Below are 19,079 nucleotides of genomic sequence, written 5' to 3'. Positions count from 1 at the left end.
CAACAGTCCTAGTAGGGACTCTGAGAGCCTCTGGCTGCAAGGGACCAGTGAAGGGTCCCTCAGAGCCAGGGCTGCCAGGGTGCCTACCGTGCCCGGGACACTGCCTTTACTGGGCTTGGGACTGAGCAGCTTCAGAGGTGTGGCAGCCCCTGCAAGCCAGCGACACTCTCCAGGTAGGTAAGAGCTCTGGGAGGACCGGAGGAGGAGTGAGGAGCTCTGGGAGGACCGGAGGAGGAGTGAGGATCTCTGGGAGGACTGGAGGAGGAGTGAGGAGCAGAGGGTCTCCCCTCTGAAGCCTCCGCAGCTGAAGTGTGGTAGGCTGCCTTCCAGGACCGGGACTGTCTGCTCAGGTCAGAGAAAGTGTGAGCGGACACAGGAGGTGTGTCCAGGAGACCAGGGCAGCACGTGGTGTGTTTTGCATGCACCAGGGTTTGGAGGGGATGCCGGTACCTGGGGGGGTCTGGGGAGTGTGGGACCCCAGGAGTCAGGTGGGCAAAAGCTGCTGGGCAGGAGGCGTGGGAGCTGCAAGGAGCCGAGGCTGGCATGAGCTGTCCATCAGGAGGGAAGCACCGTGGCTCTCCAGCGCTAGGGCTGGAGCCACTGGACCTGGCACCGGGATGGGGCGGGGGAGGCGGCTTCTCTCGTTCCAATGAGGTTCTTCAGTTAACTGTGCAGAGTTGCAGGGGCTGAGAATGAGGCCTGGGGAGGCACAGGGCTTTCGGAGGTGCTGAAACGGGACAGAGTGAGCCCTGGGAAGGGCTCAGAGCTTGCAGAGACGATCCCATAACTTGTTCTTGGCGAGCTCTGCACCCATGACTCACGGTTCAGCGGGCCTGCAGAGGCTGAGTGATGTCCCCACAGGGCACAGGGCTGTGTCTTTATTCGGTCCCCTTCCAGGCTCCCTGCTTCTGTGCGCCTGAACCTTCCCACCCACTCCCCAAAACACGTGATGGGCCCCGGGTGGGGCGGGCGGGGCCTCTTATCTCGCCTGGAAAGAATTTAACGGCTTAGAAACCACTGGAAGTGGAACTGAGGGCAACTACTGGGAAGCAAGAAGGAAACAGCAGCTGCCGCAGCCCCGCCCCTGCTTCCCGGATCTCAGCCCCTCCCTGGCCGCTTCCAACCCCTGGAGACCCAGCACCTCCATTAGTCAAACTTTTTTCCGCTCAAGCCCCGGCCACTGGTGCAAGACTGTCTCCCATCTTCCTGTCTCTCACTCTCCTCCTGACGTTTTCCACTAAGGGTCCGGAAATCCCTTCTCTTCATTTTTCTATTCCCATGGCCCATCTGCTTTTTCCCCAAAGCAAGAGGCACCTGGATTGCCCAGTTCCTTCTCACTGGCGCCCCCTTTTCAACTTGTCTCAGCCCATTTTCTCGGGCCCAGAGTCCCACTGCCTCCTCTCATCGCCACCCGTGGTTGGGAGTGGGGACGGCAGGAGGAGCTAAGGGTGACACTGGGATAGAACCAGACCCCTGTCTCTGGAACACCCCCCATGGACGTCCGCCCCTTTCCCACCCAGAAGGACCAAAGGTCCCCAGTGAGTAAAGCGTCAAAGTTGGCCACACACTGAATACCAAGGTGCTGAGTCACAGTTTGGGAAGATGCCCCCACCCTGCCAGTCCAAGTGTGGGAGGGTGCCGAGAGGGTGTGGCCGGCCCCCCAACACACTCCAGAGAAGCGTAGAGGGAGACACAGAAACTCCCGGTTCTCTGCCCAGGGCCAAGAGAAGGGCCAACATTTTCCAAGCGTTAGGAGGGGAAATGGGGGAGGGCGGTCAGGGGGTGATGGTGACAGGAGCAGGGACGGGGAAGGGCCTGGGAAAGAGGCTTAGGGGCATGGTCTGTGAGGGCCACACCTCCCTTCTAGACCAACCTCAACAGCTTTTCTGGAGAAGCCAGTGGGGTTTCATTTTTTCCTGCTGCAGAGTCCTGTCACCTACAGGAGAAAGAAACAGGATCCGGTCGCTGGGCTAGCAGCCCAGGGGTGTGGAGTGAGCAGGAAGTGCCCCCCCAACCTGGAGACAGCCCCTTGTGCTGTCCACACTGCAGCTCAGTTCTCGGCTGCCCTCTGTGCCACTGCAAGCTGCTTTCTCACATGCCCCCCAGTGACCAGGCACAGGGCAGCCGAGAGGGGGATGGTGTGCCAGATCGGCTCAGGCATCTGCAAAAATGCCGCCTTTTTCATGTTGCTGTGTAGATTCTCATGTACAGGTGCGCTCACACCTGTGTTCGTGGACAAAGACAGGGGGGTATTTGCATGTGCCACGTGCCTGTGTGTGCCCGCACCCACAGTTGCTGCGAGGGTGATTTTCAGGTACTTAAAGCACAGTGACAGGTGGGGTAGGCCAGAGCCCCCTCCCACCCTCAGAAAAGGGCATTGCCCTCCTGCCTGGGGCAGGACCTCACATGGGAACCGGCTGTCCCCAGGCTCTCCTGTCTGTTTTATTTCAGTCCTTAAGGCAGGGTCTTACGTACGCAGCCCTGGCTACTCTTCAGTTTGCGATGTAGCTGAGACTGGCCTCGGCCTGCTGATCCTTCTGTTGCTTCCTCCTGGGTGCTGGGATGACAGATATGCGCCACCACACCTGCTTTCTGTGATTCTGGGGATCAAACACAGCCTCCTGTGTGCTAGGCAGGCAGCCCACCACTGAGAGCCTCCTTCTGTCTCTTGATCGCCAGTCAGGCACAGCGTCTGGTGGCCTGAAACACCTTTCTCTTTGACCCAGAGGGATCTGGGGAGAGGGGAGATGCCGCCCCTCCCTTCTGACCAGCTGACATTCCCAGAGGTCTCTCTCTCTGCCCTCCTGCTCTCTCGGTCTCTCTGTTCTAGGCAATCGGGGCACCTGTCAGCATGGCTCAACTTTTACCCCAACTACCCACCCTGCCTCAACCTACTCCCTCTTCACCAGGTCCTTTCTCCTGCCTCGGACTTTGCTTCTCAAACTGTCTCTCCAGTTGTCTCTGTGAATTCCACAAGCACACACAGAGGAAGAAACAAGGAACCCCTGAGTCTAAACCCCATCATGTCAATTTTTTTTTCCCACTAAAAGTGCCTTGGGTTATAGCACTGGCATGGAACATTTGCTTAGCATACACAAGGCCCTGGGCTGGTGATCTTGGCACAATAAACACCAATAAAAATATAGATAGGTATGAAAGTAGACGTCTTTAACGGCCAGCAAGGTGGCTCCACGGGTAAAGGCTCCTGCTGCCAGGCCTGAGGACCTGAGGTCAGTTCCTGGAACCCACACAGTAAAAGGAGAGCGCTGGCGCCCCAAAGTCATCCTCAACCACCGAACCTTCAATGTGGCATGCCCACACAAGAGACCAACAGACTTAATAAAAATATAAAAAATGGTAATTTCCTCCCTCCCTGCTTCTGAGCATCCCACCTGATAGCTGAAGCCAGGCTGTGTCCTCCCGCTGAGCTCCGTCCTTGCTCCTTTCCTCGGTTTTTGTTTTTCATTGGTGTTCGTCTATTTATCATTATCCTTGGCTGTGCTTACCCCATCTCAGTTACCATCCCCAGCCCTTGGCTCTGACAAAGCCCGGACTGGCTTTGAACTCCTGCCCCTGCCTCCCAAGTCCTGAGATCACAGCTGTAACCTCCAAGCCCAGCACAAAAGAAGACATCCTTAGCGCCCCAGAAATCACCCATCAATGCTTCTGCTGGCCGCCCCCTCCCAAGAACACCACACCCCAGCTCAAAACTGCAAGTTTATTATCCTCTATCCTCAAATTAACATCTCTTAATTATTTTTCCTTCTTTTAAAATTCTATATAAAATCTCACTATGTAGCCCTGGCTGGCCTAGAACTCACTAGGTAGACCAGGCTCGCCCCCAACTCACAGAGATCCACCCGCTTCTGCATCCTGAGTTCTGGGATCATAGGTGTGCACTACCATAGCTGCTCAAACCTTCTTTAATCGACTACCCACACATTTCTTCTCTGTCTGGCTCTTATTAAGAAATAGTGTTATCCATAACAGCACATGAACTGTAGTCCATCCTTACGGCTTTGTATTCCACAGTGCAAATAAGCCACAGTCAGTTAAAGGGGTCAGCAGGTATAAGCGGCCTTGGTAGGTCCCCGCTGGGGCTGTTGTGCCCAGCTGTGCTGTGTTGTTTTAGTCCTGGGAGTCACGATGGTCTCAGCAGCTCTGCACAGGTCCGGCTTTATCACATCGTATATGGTTTCCCTGTTTCCCCAAATGCTGTAGCACCTGGTCCTTCCAGCGTGCTCCCACCTGTTCATTGACTCCTGTGGCCCAGCTACTGTTTCTGCTAGGCTCCTAGCCCAGACTCTGTCCATGGTCCTAGCCCTGACCTTGGTCCTGGTCTTGACTCTAGCCTCAGTGCCAGTCCTGGGCTTAGACTGGTCCTTACAATCCTTACTATGGCCAAGAAGTGTAGACTGAGCACACTGGGTGTGCTGGGCACAGGGGCGGGGCAGCCAATAAGAACAAGAAGAGAAACGGTAGCCTCTTCTGTCACCCTGATGCTTAACCAGGTGACCGAGACACGAAAGCAGCAGCCCCACCCTCTTCACACAAGATCCGAAAGCGTCAGCACTAGTACAAGCGGCAACTGTAAGAGTAGATCAGGTATCACGAGGGGCCCCAGCCTGGTCAAGAAGACTTCCTTGGGTGGTGTGGGCTTGAGACTGGAAGGAGGCGGGGAAGAGCAAGATCGCGGCACAGAGAGGACTGCGCATTCAGAGGCTGGGTCTAGCGAGGAGCGTGGGGAGGGAAGTATGTAATGGAGTGTTTAGCTACTTTGGTATTTGATGAAGTAATGAAGTATTTAATCCCTCATGAGGGGTGGATGGTGAGATGGCTTTGGGTAAAGGTGCTGCCAGGCCTGATGATCTGAGTTCAATCCCCAGCACCCACGCACTGGAAGGAGAGAGAGCCTCCCACATGCGCCATGACACCCAAGCATATACACACATGCCCTAAAATGTTTAAAAACAGTTAAGAAAATTAAGGGCTGCCGCCGACAGCCTTAGCGCCGAAGCGGGTGGGGTTAGCGGGAGATGAGCAGGCGGGGTCTGCTGGGAGAGGATGGAGATGATGACCGCTGCTCTGAGAGAGTCTGGACCACAGTGACTCGGTGCTAGCTGCGGAACAGGGACATCCCGAGACGCCCACTGAGCCACTCTGTGAGCCCCGGCCTGCCTCCTGCTGGCCTGCCGACTGGCTTGATTCTGTGCAGGTCTCGCCCGAAGGCGCCAGGAGCGCACGTGTGCCGTGGGTGCTGTCGTGTCTGAAGATGCGGCTGCTGGCCCTTACCACTGCTCTGCCTCCTCCGCTATGATTTTCTCCCTCTAGCCCTGGGAAGAAGTGTGACGTAGAAGTCCCCCCAGGCCCGAGCACGCCACACCCTCTTATTCCGTGCTTGCTGACCAGGTGTGGGCCTCTGTGCTCATCTCTACTGCAGAAAGAAGCCTCCGCTAAGATCTGGGCTGTGTTAAAGACGAGAACCTGGGGGCAGCCGGGCTGGTCTCACATGTGGGCAGGCAGTCCGGACATTATAGTCACCGGGCTGGCAGTTAGGTGGGTAACCTGTGCCCGCAGTGGTCCTTCCAGGGAACCTGCGACAGGTGCTGGATACAGTGCAGACCCTCAGTGGCTCCAGCCACTGATGTCCAGGCGTCACGGAAAGCAGTGTGAAGCAGGTTAAAAAGGCCAGTGGTGGGATTGCTCAGTGGGTAAAGGCGCTTACTGCCAAGCCTGATGGTCTGAGTTCACTCGCCAGCACCCACACCCACACAGTGGCAGGAGAGGTGGCCGCCATATTGGACAACACATGCTTCAAAACATGGACGAGGTGGCCAACTCACTGATCTGAGAGAGGCTAGTAGGGGAAGGCACATCCCCCTTATATTTTGTGGGAGACCACAGGGGTTCTTCGGTCATATTGAGGGGGGCGGGGAAGCCATTTGGAGTGTGTGGAGGCTAGTAAGGAAATAGGAAGTGTGGGGGCTGGAGGGGTGTGTCTTCGGGCAAGGGTTTGCCTGTCATCACAGTGAGGTATCAAGTCCTCACCGGACTGCACACACATCTCTTCAGCCCCACCCAGATCAGGGCACAGGACATCCTGGAAATCCCCCGGGTCTCCTTCCACCCGGTCCTATCCATAACCGTAATCCTGTTTCACTTCCTAAGAGCTCAGAGTAGCCCGCCTGAGCGCGTGCATAAATAACACGGTCTGGAACCTCGCCGTTCTGTGTCTGTTCTCCTCTGCTCGCTCACGTGTGACCATCATTCATGCTGCCTGTAGAAAAGAGGAAGCTTTTTTTGGTGCGTCTTAAAAAATTCTGTCTCTGCCATCATTTATCCAGTCAGTGTGAATCTGCCTTGTGCACAGCCAGCCGTGTGCACCCCTCACCCCTAAACGTGGGAGGCTGAGCAGAAGGATCAGAAGCTTAAGATCAGCCTAGACTACATAGTGGGATCTGTCATCAAACAGACAAACAGAACCCTCAGTGGTTAGGAACGATTGTTGCTCCTGCAGAGGACCCAGGTTTGTTTGTTGCTTAATTTAAACTTTTAGATTTAGGTTGTTTTTAGGTATGTGTGTGTGTGTGTGTGTGTGTGTGTGTGTGTGTGTGTGTGTGAGATGAATGTAGTTGTCTACAGTCCAGAAGAGGGCATTCGGCACATGTTCTCAACCGCTGAGCTATCTTTTGTTTTTTTGAGGCAGGGTTTCTCTGTGTAGCCCTGGCTGTCCTGGACTCACCTTGTAGACCAGGCTGGCCTTGAACTCACAGAGGTCTGCTTGCCTCTGCCTCCTGAGTGCTGGGATTACAGGCATGCACCAGCTTCTGAGCTTTTTTTCCAGCCCGTTTTTTACTTTAGGTTTTATGTCTGTGTTCATGCGTGCGCACGCTTACTCGAGTTTCTGTTTCTCTCCACCTCGTTCTTTGAGGCGGGTTCCTGGCCCTGGAGCTGGCCCGCTGGCCACACTCGCTGCCCTGCCTCCGGCTCCGGGCTTCCCAGCACGCACATAGGCCTGGCTTTCCCGGTGGTGAGGGTGAAACCGGGCTCTAACGCTCACACTTTACCAGTAGACCCATCGCCCCAGCCTCTCTCCTGGGCGTTCTCTGTCTCTCTCACTTGCTCTCACTGTCATGTTTACCTAACACATTTTCTCCCACTCTGTGGAGTGTCTCAGTCTCTTCCTGACGTCACTTGAGGACCAGATGTTTTCAATTCTTGAGCTAGACGGCCAACTCCATGGTAGAGCCCAGTGTGTTCGGTCCTCCGTGTGGAGGAAGTGAGTCGGGGAGAGAAGCTGTCGCTGCTAGCAGGGTCTGCTGGGCCCCCTCTCCCACGGCCAGGTCCATCACAAAGACCTGTCCCGGTGTTTTCTTCTGTGTTGCTACGGGACTCACTGCTTGACCTTGTCTATTTAGGACCGTGGTCTGTTGGTGTGGTTTTGCTGTTTTATTGGGTTCTTATATCTCTACCTCCCTCCCAACCCTTATCCACCCCAATCCCCTCCAACACTGCAGCGCCGGGCAGGAGAGAAAGAAGCGGGAAAGGGCAGCACAGATCTAGCTGCGGCGTGCTGAGGATTAGGGCCAGCGGGTCCCCGGGGCGAGCCCAGCCTTCGTAGTCAGGACATCCAGACGTCCAGCCGAGTGCCAACCAGCAATAGCAAGCCCAGCAGCAAAGGCTGCAGCAGGACGAACCAGCGGCAGCGGGGGGTAGGGGGGCAGCCGCCGCCTGGGGACAACCGAGGCGTCCTGGGGTTCTGTCTGCCACTTTTATGCAGTGGCTGCTGGGGTCAGAAGAGGGCGTCCGATCCCCTGGAACTGGACTTACAGAGGGTAGTGAGGCACAGGGGGTGCAGGGACCTGAACCAGGGTCCCCCACAGAGTAGTAAATGCTTCTAGGCCCTGCCACCATCCAGCCCCGGCCTTTCTCTTTGGAACTTACACAGCACCTCAGTTACTAACCAGCTGACCACCTCCGCTCGGGCCATTGTCTGAGTCCTGCTCTACTCCCCTGTCCCTGAGCTTCCGTAAGTCTCCATATTTGACAGTTCTGAGGGACAGCGCGGTCTTTAATGGGCGCCCTTTGAGCTCGTTAAAATAATTAAAAGGCGGCGCTCTGGGGACCCTCTTTCTCCTCCCTCCCGGGGTTTGCACCTAGTCTCACGGTGGCTTACTGTGCTGGGTCTGGTTGCTATCCCTGCTCTTTTCTGAAGGGAAATGGAGAGGTGGATCTGGCGGAGAGGGGAAGAGCGGAGGGGGGAGGCTGTGGATGGGATGGAATGTGTGAGAGAAGAATACAGACAATTAAAAGGCCAGCGAGGTGTGGTGGCGCCCACCTTTAGTCCCCGCACTATGGTGGAGGCTCTCTGTCAGTTCAAGGCCAGCTTGATCTACAAAGTGAGTTCTAGGACAGCCAGGACCATTACACACAGAAACCCTGTCTTGAAAATAAAATGAATAAAAAAGGCTGGTGGGTAAGTTCCGACTGCTCAGCCTGAGGACCAGTTAAGTCCTAGGGAGAGGACCCATACATGAAAGTTGTTCCTTGACCCCAACAGGCATGTTGTCGTATGTTCCCCAAAGTAAATAAGCAAACAAACAAAGAAATGATGTTATTTTTCTAAAAGGCTGATGGGAAGGATTTAGCGGAGAGTAAAGCATTAAAAAGTGAGGGGGAGCCAGGCAGTGCTGGCACACTCCTTTAGTCCCAGCGCTCGGGAGGCAGAGGCAGGTGGATCTCTGTGAGTTCGAGGCCAGCCTGGTCTGCAAATTGAGCCCAGGACAGCCAGGACTACATGGAGAAACCTTGTCTCAGAAATAAATAAATAAATAAATGAATAAAAGAAAAGGGGGAGGAGAAAGAAGAGGAGGAGGAAGAGGAGGAGCAGGAGGAAGAAGGAGCCTGTCACGCTGGGCATTGCGGAGCTGGTCCAGGTGTCTGGGCACGTCCTCGGCCTCTGTACTTATCTTCCAGACTCCCTTGGCACAGATGTGTTGGACGACACTTTTATCCAACAAGTTTTCATGCTAAGTCCATGCATATAACAGGGCTGGGGCAAATGAGGTGCTCTCATGGAACACTAAGTGCCAGGGGAGGGCTGCTGGTGCTGCTGCTGCTGCTGCTGCTGCTGCTGCTGGTGCTGGTGCTGGTGCTGCTGGTGCTGCTGGTGCTGCTGGTGCTGGTGGTGCTGCTGCTGGTGCTGGTGCTGCTGCTGCTGCTGCTGCTGGTGCTGGTGCTGGTGCTGCTGCTGGTGCTGGTGCTGGTGCTGCTGCTGGTGCTGGTGCTGGTGCTGCTGCTGCTGCTGGTGCTGCTGCTGGTGCTGCTGCTGCTGTTGCTGCTGGTGCTGGTGCTGGTGCTGGTGCTGGTGCTGCTGGTGCTGGTGCTGGTCTGGTGCTGCTGCTGCTGCTGCTGGTGCTGCTGCTGCTGCTGGTGCTGCTGGTGCTGGTGCTGCTGCTGCTGCTGCTGCTGCTGCTGCTGCTGCTGCTGGTGCTGGTGCTGCTGCTGCTGCTGCTGCTGCTGCTGCTGCTGCTGCTGCTGTTGCTGTTGTCGCTGCTGCTGCTGGTAGTTTGTTAAGTAGTCGCGGCAAGGAAGAATAAACTAGATATTCTGACAGCAAGATCAAAATTGCCCCCAGGCTCTCGCAGCCCCTAGCCAGTAGGAAGTAGTCTAATGACAATGCAGCCCCTTATCCAACCCTTGAGTTTACTCGGGGCTCTCTCGTTCCCCCCTTCTAGTGTTAAGGGGTTGGTACTCGGGGCTCTCTCGTCCCCCCCTCCCTTCTAGCGTTAAGGGGTTGGCAGGGAAGAGGAAAGAAGAACCACAAAGTAGCTAATGCCAGCCGCAGGTTAAGGGAAGGGGTGAGCAAATGACTTCCGGATGTGACACAGGAAGCACATCTGCCCCACAGGCTCCCTTTAGGACTGGATTGTCATCTGTGTGAGCTGTGTTTGTCACTAGGAGGTGCTGAGTTCGTGCCCTTGCCCTCTCTCCCTGCAGCCTCCTGAATGATGGCTGCCCAGTGCGCCCCGAGCACGTCTGTTCTGACTCTCCTGGTGTTGCTCGGCTCGGCCGGAGCAGGCCCTTTCTCTGCTCGCTCCAATGGGACGCTGCCGGCCCCGCGGCCCCCTCCGCAGCCCGGGGGCCCTTCTTCTCAGCTGTACGAGCACACTGTGGAAGGAGGAGAGAAGCAAGTGGTGTTCACTCACCGCATTAACCTGCCCCCGTCAGCCGGCTGCGGCTGCCCCCCGGGCTCTGAGCCTCCCGTGCCTGCTTCGGAGGTGCAGGCCCTGAAGGTCCGGCTGGAGATCCTGGAGGAGCTGGTCAAAGGGCTCAAGGAGCACTGCTCAGGAGGAGGGTGCTGTCCCTCAGCTGCCCAGGCTGGCACAGGTGAGTGGCTGATTGGGGCGGGGGTGGGGCGGGGGGCACCGAGGACAGGGGAGGAGGATCAGGATGGGAGCGCTGCCTAGAGCGACAGAAAGGGTCTCCATGAAAGTGAGAAAACGTGCCACTTCCTCGTCCTGGGGGGCGATGGCTGCAACTTGGAGAGTGGGGATTGGCTAGACCCAACCCAAACGCTCCCTAAGATCCCGAGAGGGCGCGTGCCAGCGGCTAAAATGACCTTGGGAAGCGAGGCTGGCCACAGGGCACCAACACGGCTGGGTCTCCTCCCTGCGCCAGGCCAGACGGACGTGCGCAGCCTCTGCAGCCGCCATGGGGTCTTTGACCTGAGCCGCTGCGCCTGCTCCTGCGAGCCCGGCTGGGGAGGCCCCACCTGCTCGGACCCCACGGACGCGAAGACGCCCACCTCGACCCCGCCCTCCGCCTCCAGGCCCTGTCCTGACGACTGCAACGACCAGGGCCGCTGCGTCCGGGGCCGCTGCGTGTGCTTCCCCGGCTACAGCGGCCCGAGCTGCGCCTGGCCCTCCTGCCCCGGGGACTGCCAGGGGCGCGGGCGCTGCGTGCAGGGCGCCTGCGTGTGCCGCGCCGGCTTCTCGGGCCCCGACTGCAGCCAGCGCTCCTGCCCCCGGGACTGCAGCCGGAGGGGCCGCTGCGTGGACGGCCGCTGCGAGTGCGACCCCGGCTACTCCGGGGAGGACTGCAGCCAGCGCTCCTGCCCCCGGGACTGCAGCCGGAGGGGCCGCTGCGTGGACGGCCGCTGCGAGTGCGACCCGGGCTACAGCGGGGAGGACTGCGGGGCGCGCAGCTGCCCTCGGGACTGCGGCGACGGAGGGCGCTGCGTGGACGGCCGCTGCGTGTGCTGGCCCGGCTACTCGGGCGAGGCGTGCAGCACGCGGAGCTGCCCCCGGGACTGCCGGGGCCGCGGGCGCTGCGAGGACGGGGAGTGCATCTGTGACCCCGGCTACTCCGGGGAGGACTGCGGCGTGCGCGCCTGCCCCGGGGACTGCAGCCAGCGCGGCCGCTGCGAGGACGGGCGCTGCGTGTGCTGGCCCGGGTACACCGGGGCGGACTGCGGCGCGCGGAGCTGCCCCCGGGACTGCCGGGGCCGCGGGCGCTGCGAGGACGGCGTGTGCGTGTGCCAGGCGGGCTACGCGGGCGAGGACTGCGGCGTGCGCGCCTGCCCCGGGGACTGCAGCCAGCGCGGCCGCTGCGAGAACGGGCGCTGCGTGTGCTGGCCCGGGTACACGGGCCGGGACTGCGGCGCGCGCGCCTGCCCCGGGGACTGCCGCGGGCGCGGCCGCTGCGTGGACGGCCGCTGCGTGTGCGACCCGGCCTTCGCCGGCGAGGACTGCGGGAGCCGCCGCTGCCCCGGGGACTGCCGCGGGCGCGGGCGCTGCGAGGACGGCGTGTGCGTGTGCCACGCGGGCTACGCGGGCGAGGACTGCGGGAGCCGCCGCTGCCCCGGGGACTGCCGCGGCCGCGGGCGCTGCCTGGACGGCGTGTGCGCGTGTGACGAAGGCTACGCGGGCGAGGACTGCGGCCTGAGGCGGTGCCCGCGCGACTGCAGCCTGCACGGCGCGTGCCAGGACGGCGTGTGCGTGTGCCACGCGGGCTACACGGGCGAGGACTGCGGCGCGCGCGCCTGCCCGGCCGACTGCCACGGGCGGGGCCGCTGCGTGGACGGCCGCTGCGCGTGCGACCCCGGCTACACCGGGCCGGCCTGTGCCACCCGCGCCTGCCCCGCCGACTGCCGCGGCCGCGGGCGCTGTGTGCACGGAGCGTGCGTGTGCCACGCGGGCTACGGCGGCGAGGACTGCGGGCGGGAGGAGCCTCCCGCCAGCGCCTGCCCCGGGGGCTGCGGGCCGCGCGAGCTGTGCCGCGCCGGCCAGTGCGTGTGTGTCGAGGGCTTCCGAGGCCCGGACTGTGCCATCCAGGTGTGCCCGGGCGACTGCCGCGGCAGGGGAGAGTGTGTCGCGGGCAGATGCGTCTGCCAGGACGGCTACGCGGGGGACGACTGCGGGGAAGGTAAGCGGCCGGGAGAAGGGCTCCGGAGGGCGGCGCTGTCCCCGCAGAGGAGGGAGGACGGCGTCAGGAGGACCCCAGGCACCGACGGTGGTGGAACCACACGCCCCACGCCAGGGCAGTTCGGCCTGGGGAGCGGGGTGCCCCTGGGTTTTTGGTTAAGGACGCGGGGGAAGTTGGTGGCCACGTAGGCCCTCTTTGGGCCTCTTGCGGCACCCCCAATTTGCGCGGTGGGAACCAAGTGTGGGCGCCCCCGGCTAGCCAGCCTTCCCCACCCCGTCCGCAGAGGTGCCAGCCGTCCAGAACATGAGGATGCACCTCCTGGAGGAGACCACGGTCCGCACCGAGTGGACCCGGACCCCCGGTCCTGTGGACGCCTACGAAATCCAGTTTCTCCCCATGGTGAGGGGCAGCAAGAGAGAGGCTCTCTGGGAGGCGCTGGGGGAGGGGTGGAGGAAAGGGGGGAGGGCTAACCTCATGAGACTCCAGACGGCTGGCCCCTGAGTCTGCCCCAGCCTGGCACAGCCTGGCACAGCGGCCACATCAATGACTGTGGCATGGATGGCAATGGCGGGGTCTCTGCTTCTGGATGCTCCGTGGCCATTGCTGTCAACTTTTGTCGCTAAGCCCAAGTGGGCCCCATTCCACACCCATCCATCTGCCACGGCTGGGCACCAGCATCCCGGTTCATGGCGGTCTCCTGGCCCCTGTGCGCGGATGCCCGCCCGTCACCTCAGTCTCTTCTTCTCACCCCCAAGGCTTTGCTTTCAGATTCTTCCCTTCCTACACGCCCGCCCGCCTGTACATGCGCCTCCTCACCACAGGGAGCCCCACGGCCTGACTCTCAGAGCGGCCGCACACCAACCTGCCCCCCACACCAACCTGCCCCCCACACCAACCCAACCTGCCCCCCACACCAACCTGCCCCCCACACCAACCTGCCCCCCACACCAACCTGCCCCCGCACACCAACCTGCCCCCCCCACCAACCCAACCTGCCCCCCCACACCAACCTGCCCCCCACACCAACCCAACCTGCCCCCGCACACACCAACCTGCCCCCCACACCAACCCAACCTGCCCCCGCACACACCAACCTGCCCCCCACACCAACCTGCCCCCCACACCAACCCAACCTGCCCCCGCACACACCAACCTGCCCCCCACACCAACCTGCCCCTGCACGAACTGCCCAGGGTTGTGATCACATTTGCTCATCTTTTCACGGCAAACCTCACAGGGGCCCAACGCCAAACATTCAGAAATTACAGATAAGCACACCTTTAATCCCAGCACTCGGGAAGCAGAGGCAGGGGGATCTCTGAGTTTGAGGCCAGCCCGGTCTACAGAGCGAGTTCCAGAACAGCCAGGGCTACACAGGGAAACCCCGTCTCAAAAAATAACCCCCAAACGAACAAACAACCATCCATAAAACAAAACCAAAAAAGAGAAAGAAATTATAGCTAAACCAGCAGAAAGGAAGGAAAGACGGGGGGGGGGGGGGGCAGCCTGGGCAGCCTGTCCCGTTTAGTCTATATATAGGTTTTGCCTTAGCTCTGTTCTGTGTTATCTTTGTTGGTTTAGACCGAGCTGTCTGAGTCCCTGTAATAATTCTGAGCCTGTGAACTTGTTTTCCCCAGCTCTTGTGTCAGTGAGAGCATTCTTTCTCGGCCTCTAGCTTGCTCTTAAGAGGTTTGCGGGGACAGTAAGGATAAGGGTGAAGCCCGCGCCCTCTCCTTGGGGCCTGGCCTGTACACAGGCTGGACTCCCGGTCTGTCCACTTCCCCCACCTTCGGTCCTCTGGCTTTTCCCCCACCACCACGCAAACGGCGAGCAAGGCCACACGTGTGTCCATCCGTCCAGGCAGGAACTCTAGACTGGGACAGCCAGGGAAGAGCCAGGGTGTTTGGCAGGCCCCAAAGGAAGGCCTCCAGCTGTATCCCAAGCCCCCGCCCCCACTTTGCGGCCAACCAAGATAGCCCCCCTTCTCCTGTTTAAATTTTTTATATAAAAATAATGTAACCGGGAGACAAGAATTTGGCAACTAGAGAAGAGAAAAGTGGTAGCTGGCTGTTCGACAGTAAAACGAGCACGCTGACATTTTACGAAGCCTCTCTCGCTCTTCCTGTGCGAACATTATTTACATAGCTCTAGCCTGAAGGGCGGGGCTTTTAGAAGGAATTTTCCTATGAACCTGGAGGGGAAGGAGAAATAAAATAAACAGTTGAGATAAGAGGAGCCTCAGGCCGTGCTGTCTCCCGCTCCAAACACACACAGCCCGACTCTGGGTGTTGCCGGGGAGTGAGGGGCGGCGGCTTCTGCTTTGCCTTTGCTCTGAGCAGGGTGGTGTGAGCTGCTCTGGGCCCAGGCCTGGCCCCTGCTCTGGGTGCTTCTCCTCTGCTCTGGGCGCTTCTCCTCTGCTCTGTGCCCAGGCCTGGCCCCTGCTCTGGGCGCTTCTCCTCTGCTCTGGACGCTTCTCCTCTGCTCTGGGCAGGGGACCCCTTCACCTCTGCGGGACTGCCTGTGAAGGAAGGTCCAGTAAACTTCCCCACTCAGACAACAGGGTCCAGGCTCAGCCCTCGGCCCGCTGTATCAGCTTGTGTGGTGGCTGAGCCTTTTGCTCTGGCCGTTTCAGTTGACCTGTTGCCCGTTCTTCTGTTCGTTGTCACTCTCTGCCATCTTCCTCAAAGTCTGCCCTCCCGTGTTCCTGCCTGCTTCCCCCATTCCTCCCAAGAAACACTCCTCTGTCAGAGCCAGACTGCTATTCCTAGCCAAGCACACGCTCCATCTTCACAACTTAGAAGAGGACTACCCTTCCCTTCTGTGTGAGGATTGTCACTGTGACTCTGTGGCTCTCTAAGCGGTTCAGTGTTCCTAGGCCCTGGGTACCAGCCTCCCCAGGGAGCTTGCTGAACTGCTGTGTCTAATGAGATGCTTCCTCTACCTTAGGGTCTGAGCGAGAGCTGTGGGGGTGTGAGGGAGGCCAGGAACTCATTTGGAACAAACAAATTCTGCTCCATGGCCATGGCCTCAGGCCCCAGCACTGTCCCGTCTCTTCTCCGAGATGTGAGAGAGACCTGAACACCCAGAGACCGTTGAGTGTTCCTTGTCTGAGTGTTCCTTGGAGCCTGGAAGTGGGCTGTGTGGAGTGCGCGCTGGGACACAGACCCAGGCCTCGGGAGACTTTTTGGGGGGTCTCCTGTGAGAAGTAAGATGAGAACAATCCTTTCTGGGGACCATCCAAGCTGGACTTTCCTGTGGGACCGTCAGGCTGATATTGAGTCAAGGCAAACAGACGCCAAGAACAATGGTTGAGGGAGCCAGACTTTGCCAGGGAGCAGTGCCAGCCACCAGCATCTGGCCAGAGAGCCTGCCTCAGACCCCTCAGACCAGCGCGGTGGGGCTGGGCTGTGCGGGTGAGGGCAGCAGGGGACTTTCAGGGGTCTGCTGCCAAGGGTGTTGTGGGAAGGATGGGCTTGCTGTGGAGAAAAAGCTAGACCCTGGGGACAGTGGGAGTGACGCCAGCCAGGCAGCTTCCGGGAGGTGTGAGGATTGTCACACGTGCTGGGTGAAGGCCGCCCCACGGCCTCTCAGAGCAGGACGGGAGTCTGTGAGACAGTGACACAGCTTCAGTTCACGCTCGCCCTAGAACCTCCACGTGGCCCCTCATCTGGTTTTGTGCTTTGGTATTTACTACGCTCTCTTGGTTGAGGACGGCACCTTTCAGATTTTCCAGGCCCGTTTGGCTGAACGGAGGTGTCCCTACCATGGCCAGCACAGCTCAAAAGTACAGAGCGTCCTCAGCGCTGCCCTCGCCAGGCAGCCCACACAGCTGACGGCGTTACAGCGCTCACCGACGCCCAGTCCTCCCGCCTCGCCAGCAGCTCGCCACTTAACTGCACACCCGGAGAGCACGTGTGCCCTCCTGGGCATTTAGTGGGGGGGGGGGGCCGGCCACATCTGCCTACTAGGTTATGCCCAGCCCAAGGACAGGGACGCCAGCCCGAGGACAGGGATGCTATCTTATTTTTTGATTCTCCAACACGCAGCATGATGCCGGGCGTAAGCAGCCCTTAGAGCTTTGAGCAGGGAGGCCTTGCTTTAAGGGGTGTCTAAGGCTGCCGAAGAGACAAGAAAAGTGTCCAAGGGGACCCCCCAAGTCACAACAGGCAGCCCTGCCCCCCTGGAAGGGCCAGCTAAGCGCTGAAGGAAGGAGGACAGGGCTGCTCTGAAAGACCAAGCTTAGGTCACCGAGACAACCAGAGGGCTCCCGGGTCGGGGGCAGTTCTGGCCAATGAGCAGGGCTTGCCCTTGACGGGAGCCTGGGCACACAGCCTGCACTCAGGCCTCTACGCTCATATTCTTGGACTGATTACTGGGCACGGGGGCCTTTGAACCCAACACTAGGAAGGCAGAGGCAGATCGCTGTGAGTCTGAGGCCAGCCTGGTCTACAGAGTGAATTCCGGGACAGCCAGGGAGGGCTACATGCAGTGAGACGCTGTCTCGAAAAGCAAAACAAAGGATTTATTTTGTCTGTGTGTGGACGAATGTGCTTGCACTTATGTGTCCAGGTATCCAGCGAGGCCAGAGGGGGGTGACAGACCCCCTGGCACTAGAGTTAGAGGCCGTTGGTGGCTGTGGGCCACCTCCCAAGGGTGCTGGGAGCTCAACGCTGCCCTTCTGCAAAAGCAGCCTCAGCTTTCTGCCCCTCCTCCTTCCCTCCTTCCCTTCTTTCTCCTCCTTCCCTTCTTTCTCCTCCTTCCCTCCTTCCCTTCTTTCTCCTCCTTCCCTTCTTCCCTTCCTTCTCCTCCTCCCTTCTTCCCTTCCTTCTCCTCCTCCCTTCTTCCCTTCCTTCTCCTCCTTCCCTTCTTCCCTTCTTTCTCCTCCTCTTCCCCTCCTCCTTGCTCCTCGTCCTCCTTTCCCCTCCTTCCCCCTCCTCCTCTACTTCTCTTTTTTGTTTTGTTGTTTTTCAAGAAAGTGTTTTTCTGTGTAGCTCCGACTGTCCTAGAACTCTGGCTTTGTAGACTAGGCTGGCCTCAAACTCAAGAGATCCGCCTGTCTCTGCCTCCCAGGTGCTGGGATTAAAGGTGTGTGCCACCACGCCGGCTTTCTTAAGAAAATTCTTTATGTCCAGCTGTGCGTCTGTGTGTGGATGTGTGGACACAGGTGCAGGTGCCTGAGGGGGCCAGGGGTGCTGGGTCCCTTGGAGCTGGAGTCACAGGTGGTTGTGAGGTGACCTGTGTGGGTGCTGGCAGCTGAACTTAGCTCCCTGCAAGTGCAGCAAGCCACCTCCCCAGCTCTCCTGCTGTGCGCCCAGTCAAGACAGGGCCTCCAGAGCCTAGTTTCCTCGTCTTCCAAGGAGGATTGTTAGGACCCTTTCCACAGAGCAGAGAAGGGCCGCTGGCCAGAGAGAGGCCCCACAGCTTGTGTCCCACTCAGTCCTGTGTGGCCACCACTTAGAGTTGTTAAAAAGAGGCTGGGAGCGAGGAAGAGGGTGGCTCTGATGCACCTGGATCTCTCTTGCAGCCCGAGGGGTCGAGTCCGCCCTTCACGGCTCGGGTGCCCAGCTCTGCCTCGGCCTATGACCAGAGAGGCCTGGCGCCTGGTCAGGACTACCAGGTCACTGTCCGAGCCCTGCGAGGGACCAGCTGGGGTCCTCCTGCCTCAAAGACCATCACCACCAGTGAGAGCTGGGGCTGGGGAGCGGCTTGGGGTGGGGGCTACACCCCAGCAGATTCATCACTGAGCTCTTCTGCCTCACCCCGCCAGTGATCGACGGTCCTCAGGACCTCCGGGTGGTAGCCGTGACCCCAACCACGCTGGACCTCAGCTGGCTGCGCCCGCAGGCCGAGGTGGACAGATTCGTCGTGTCCTATGTCAGTGCGGGTAACCAGAGGGTGCGGCTGGAAGTCCCCCCCGAGGCGGACAGGACTCAGCTGACCGACCTGATGCCGGGCGTGGAGTACGTGGTGACGGTCACCGCAGAGAGGGGCCGAGCAGTCAGCTACCCCGCCTCCGTCAGGGCCAACACAGGTAGGGCAGCGCTGGCCCTCGGGGGTGGGGGACAGCCGGGCTTCCGGGGCGGGGGGCCCTCTCCCGGAGGGTGGCCGGAGGGTCACAGGTGGCTGTGGCAGTCCCGGAGCGCCTGCCACACTCAGCCTCGCCGCGTTCGAAGGGCACTGGGGACTCGGCCCAGGTGCTTGGAGTCCTGAGGAAGCTTGCGGTGGCCTGCGGGAGGGAAACAGAAGATGCTGCCGTCCGCCCAGGGGAGGGTGGCCTTCTCCTTGTCCTAGCTTAGGTACAAAGGCAGCGGGCAGCCGGGTGTTGCGGGACTGGGGCTGAGGGGGAGTGGGTCAGGCTGCGTGAGGTTGAGTCTGGGACGGTTTCCCTCAAGCCTCAAGGTTTCTTAACAGCCGCCTACATGGAGCTTTGCTTTCCTTTCCCGGGACAAGGCGATGCCCTCCTCGGAGTAGCTCACGTTGACACCCCCTTTCCTGTTCTCTCCTTCAGATACACGCCCCGCCTGCTGGCTTTTTTTTTTCTAGGGCACCACAGTGGCAGGCTCAGAGGGCAAAGGAAGGGGTGGGGCTCGGGGACACTAACTTCTCTTTCTAGGTGGGGCTGGGGCGTCACAGGTTGCGGGGTGGAGGAGCCG

General features: G+C 59.7%; 1 protein-coding gene across 3 annotated transcripts in view; it reads left to right on the top strand.

Moving 5' to 3' along the window:
* Nucleotides 1-19,079, top strand: part of Tnxb (tenascin XB) — a 60,241-nt gene continuing 41,162 nt past the window's right edge. For 2 of the 3 annotated variants that reach the window (XM_060369061.1, XM_060369060.1), the window contains exons 1-6: nucleotides 1-173; nucleotides 10,000-10,389; nucleotides 10,681-12,426; nucleotides 12,710-12,825; nucleotides 17,951-18,107; nucleotides 18,194-18,457. In XM_060369061.1, coding sequence (XP_060225044.1) covers nucleotides 10,008-10,389; nucleotides 10,681-12,426; nucleotides 12,710-12,825; nucleotides 17,951-18,107; nucleotides 18,194-18,457 — 2,665 coding nt within the window. In that variant the 5' untranslated portion in view covers nucleotides 1-173; nucleotides 10,000-10,007. The remainder of the gene's footprint in view (nucleotides 174-9,999; nucleotides 10,390-10,680; nucleotides 12,427-12,709; nucleotides 12,826-17,950; nucleotides 18,108-18,193; nucleotides 18,458-19,079) is intronic. The other variant, XM_060369062.1, reaches the window with a different exon arrangement.

Source organism: Meriones unguiculatus, chromosome 16, assembly GCF_030254825.1.
Source record: "Meriones unguiculatus strain TT.TT164.6M chromosome 16, Bangor_MerUng_6.1, whole genome shotgun sequence".
Taxonomy (NCBI): domain Eukaryota; kingdom Metazoa; phylum Chordata; class Mammalia; order Rodentia; family Muridae; genus Meriones; species Meriones unguiculatus.
This window is presented reverse-complemented; position numbering and strand designations above follow the sequence as displayed.